At 55.1% G+C, this 2,799-nt stretch overlaps 1 protein-coding gene across 1 annotated transcript in view; it reads left to right on the forward strand.

The window, feature by feature from the left end:
• LOC101654926 (S-adenosyl-L-methionine-dependent tRNA 4-demethylwyosine synthase TYW1) overlaps positions 1-2,799 on the forward strand; it is an 82,568-nt gene that overhangs the window by 44,770 nt on the left and 34,999 nt on the right. The window contains exon 13 of the mRNA XM_045284522.1: positions 402-537. Within this exon, the coding sequence (XP_045140457.1) occupies positions 402-537 (136 nt within the window). The remainder of the gene's footprint in view (positions 1-401; positions 538-2,799) is intronic.

Raw genomic sequence — 2,799 nt, forward strand, 5'->3', positions numbered from 1 at the left:
TCATGGAGCAGCTGGTACCTTCTGTCTGCAGTCGAGGGTTTAACCACCACGCCACCATGGCTTCTGCTCTGCTGAGAACCCTCTCAAAGTGTGCTGGGCTGATGCTGGGAGACCTAACACGGGGTCTCACGCGAGTTTATCTTCTGGTTCTGAAGAGGGACTTTGCAGTCATTCAGTGACTTCTAACTTAAGACAGGTGATGCCCAACCACTGTTAGAAAAACGCAAAAGACATCCCCTTTCACCGCATTTGTAAGAATCACTTGTTCCTGCCTTTGGGGAGAAGGGGAAGCCCGGAGGCCTAGGGAGAGGTCTCCCAGTGCAAATGGTGCATGATGGGAAAGCCCGGCCAAGGCCCACTTTCTCTCTTGGTTATCTTGAACGTGTGTTCTTTCTCCCAAGGAGCCTCAAGCCTGTCACCCAGCTGTATGTCAGTGTGGATGCCAGCACCCAAGACAGCCTGAAGAAGATCGACCGCCCCCTCTTCAAGGATTTCTGGCAGAGATTCCTCGACAGTCTGCGAGCGCTCGCCGAGAAGGTAAGGGCAGGCCGTCGTAAAGGAGTGCTTCTGCTGGTTTGGTTTTCCTTGTTGCTTCTCCCCTCTCTCGCTTCTATTACAAGAGAAAAGGACCCCACATCTCCACCTTGTACAAATGAATGCCCTCAGCCCCCCTTCACTCTGTGGCACGAGGTCTGGTGTAGATGCCACTTGCTCTTCCTGTATTCCAGGAGAGGATGTGAGAGAGGGAGAGGGAGACAGACACGCGAGACCCTCCCTGGATAAGTGCCCCGACAGCAACCGCAGAGGAAGTCCCGCAAAGAGAAGAGGGCTGATAAATAAGGCTGTTTTGCAGTATTTCCTAAGCCGGGAGCATCTTGCATATCATGCCTGTACTGTGGACGAGTCATCGTAGTGCAGTGGTGCTCAACCTGTGGGTCACTACCCCTTTGGGGGTTGAACGACCCTTTCACAGGGGTTGCCCGATTCATCACCGTAGCAAAATGACAGTGATAAAAGTAGCAACAAAGATACTGTTATGGTTGGGGGGTCACCACCCCATGAGGAGCTGTAGGAAAGGGCCGCGGCGTGAGGAAGGTTGGGAGCCACTGCTGTCGTGGTTCTCCTTAGGGCACTGCTTTCTAAGAAACAGTAGCAATCAGACTTCATCTTCCCATTCCCGCGGGTTTCCGTTGACGTGGCAGGAGGGTCTGTGGTTGGAAGCTGCTCTGGGAATGGCAGGTTTTCTGTAGCTCACGCTGTGTGGCTTCCTTCTGCGTGTCCCGTCCAGCCGGCGTTATTAGCACAGAGGTCTGCTTGGCCCGTTTCCCACTCAGAAAGGAGACCTGTCGGCGGTGGCAGTTACCAGTCAGCTAGGGCAAAATCTGTTACGGGGGGATCTGATGGCATTGTTGGCATTTTCAACCCGGGCTTTGAACTGGCTCGTTCTGGTTCTTACCCCCTTGAGAACCTGCATGGCCACCCAGAGACACAGAGTCAGAATCTACGGTTGAACGAGACCTCCAGAGTCACGGGGGCTTGTTAGCCTGTGCGTGTGAACGCATGTACTTACGGCCACACAGGAGTCACCAGGGATGGTGGGATGGACAGCAGGAGCCCTGGGGGCAGAGTAGGTGACATGTTGGACTGCTGACCACAAGGGCAGCCGTTTGAATCGATCAGCCATTTGGGGGGAGGAAGATGGGGCCGTCTGCTCCCATAATGATTCCCCATCTCAGAGACCCCCAGGGGCAGTTCTACTCAGCCCTGTGGGGTGGCCATGAGTCAGAATGGACTCGGGGCTGTGAGCATGGCGGGGGTGGGAGAATGATCTTGTAACACAAGACCAGCAGTCAGTTGCTGTTCTTCCCGCCACCTCACGGGTTCCCTGCTCTGTCATTTCGTGCAAGTGCAGTAATGCAGGCTCTTCGTCTCAAGCCTTGCTCTATGGTCATGGAATCAGCTCCGCTGCCCCCACTTCCAAGATGAGAATCCTGCCCTTTGCTGTGAGCACCGGCACCTCTGATTTATGAAGCGGGTTTGCAGGAACGAGGAATGAGGAAGGGCGGTCGGGGGCTCATTTTTTATGGCTTGCTGAAACCGGGGTGCAGGAAGTGCTTTCTCAGATCGACACCGGAAAACCTTGATCAGCACGCTGGGGACATGCAGGTGGCGGAGGCGTGTGTGTGTGTGTGTGTGTGTGTGTGTGTGTGTGGTGTCCGGTTCCACGCCCGCAGCCCGTCGGAAGCAAGTGCACACGGCACTTCAGAGGGAGGAAAGGGGGAAATGGTGCCGTTAGTTCCCATGTCATCTGCGCAGTTGGCCTGCAATGAATGCCATTGTGTTCGGCCATTTGCACCTTACTCCACCCAGCGAGACGTCAAAGGGAGGGGGAAGGAGGAGGTGTCTTTGCCCGAGACACGGCAGAAATAGTAGGACTCTCGGAACAGGACCGGAGCCCTGTTCATCTGTGGCGTTGGAGAGGGCAGCTGCTGCTGCTGCTGCTGCGGCAGCGGCGTTAGACAAACAGCTCTGACGTTTGTCACAGCCAGAGACCACATTCCTCTGCCCGTGCTGAAAACCTGGAAGGAGACATGCCAGTCATCTCTCCCCCGACACTGACCCGAGTTGCTAGGTGCAGGGAGCCCCCAGCTCAGTCCAGGGACACGATGCCAAAACCTTCGCTTTATCCTGATTTGCCTTTCTCTGCTAACCCCGTTGACCTTCAGAGTGAATTAGGGCAAGATTAGCATTACCAGGAAGCTCCCCTGTGTGTGTGTGTGTGTGTGTGTGTGTGTGTGT

The sequence above is a fragment of the Echinops telfairi genome, unplaced genomic scaffold (assembly GCF_000313985.2).
Source record: "Echinops telfairi isolate 266 unplaced genomic scaffold, ASM31398v2 ScPeMD7_5;HRSCAF=22, whole genome shotgun sequence".
Taxonomy (NCBI): domain Eukaryota; kingdom Metazoa; phylum Chordata; class Mammalia; order Afrosoricida; family Tenrecidae; genus Echinops; species Echinops telfairi.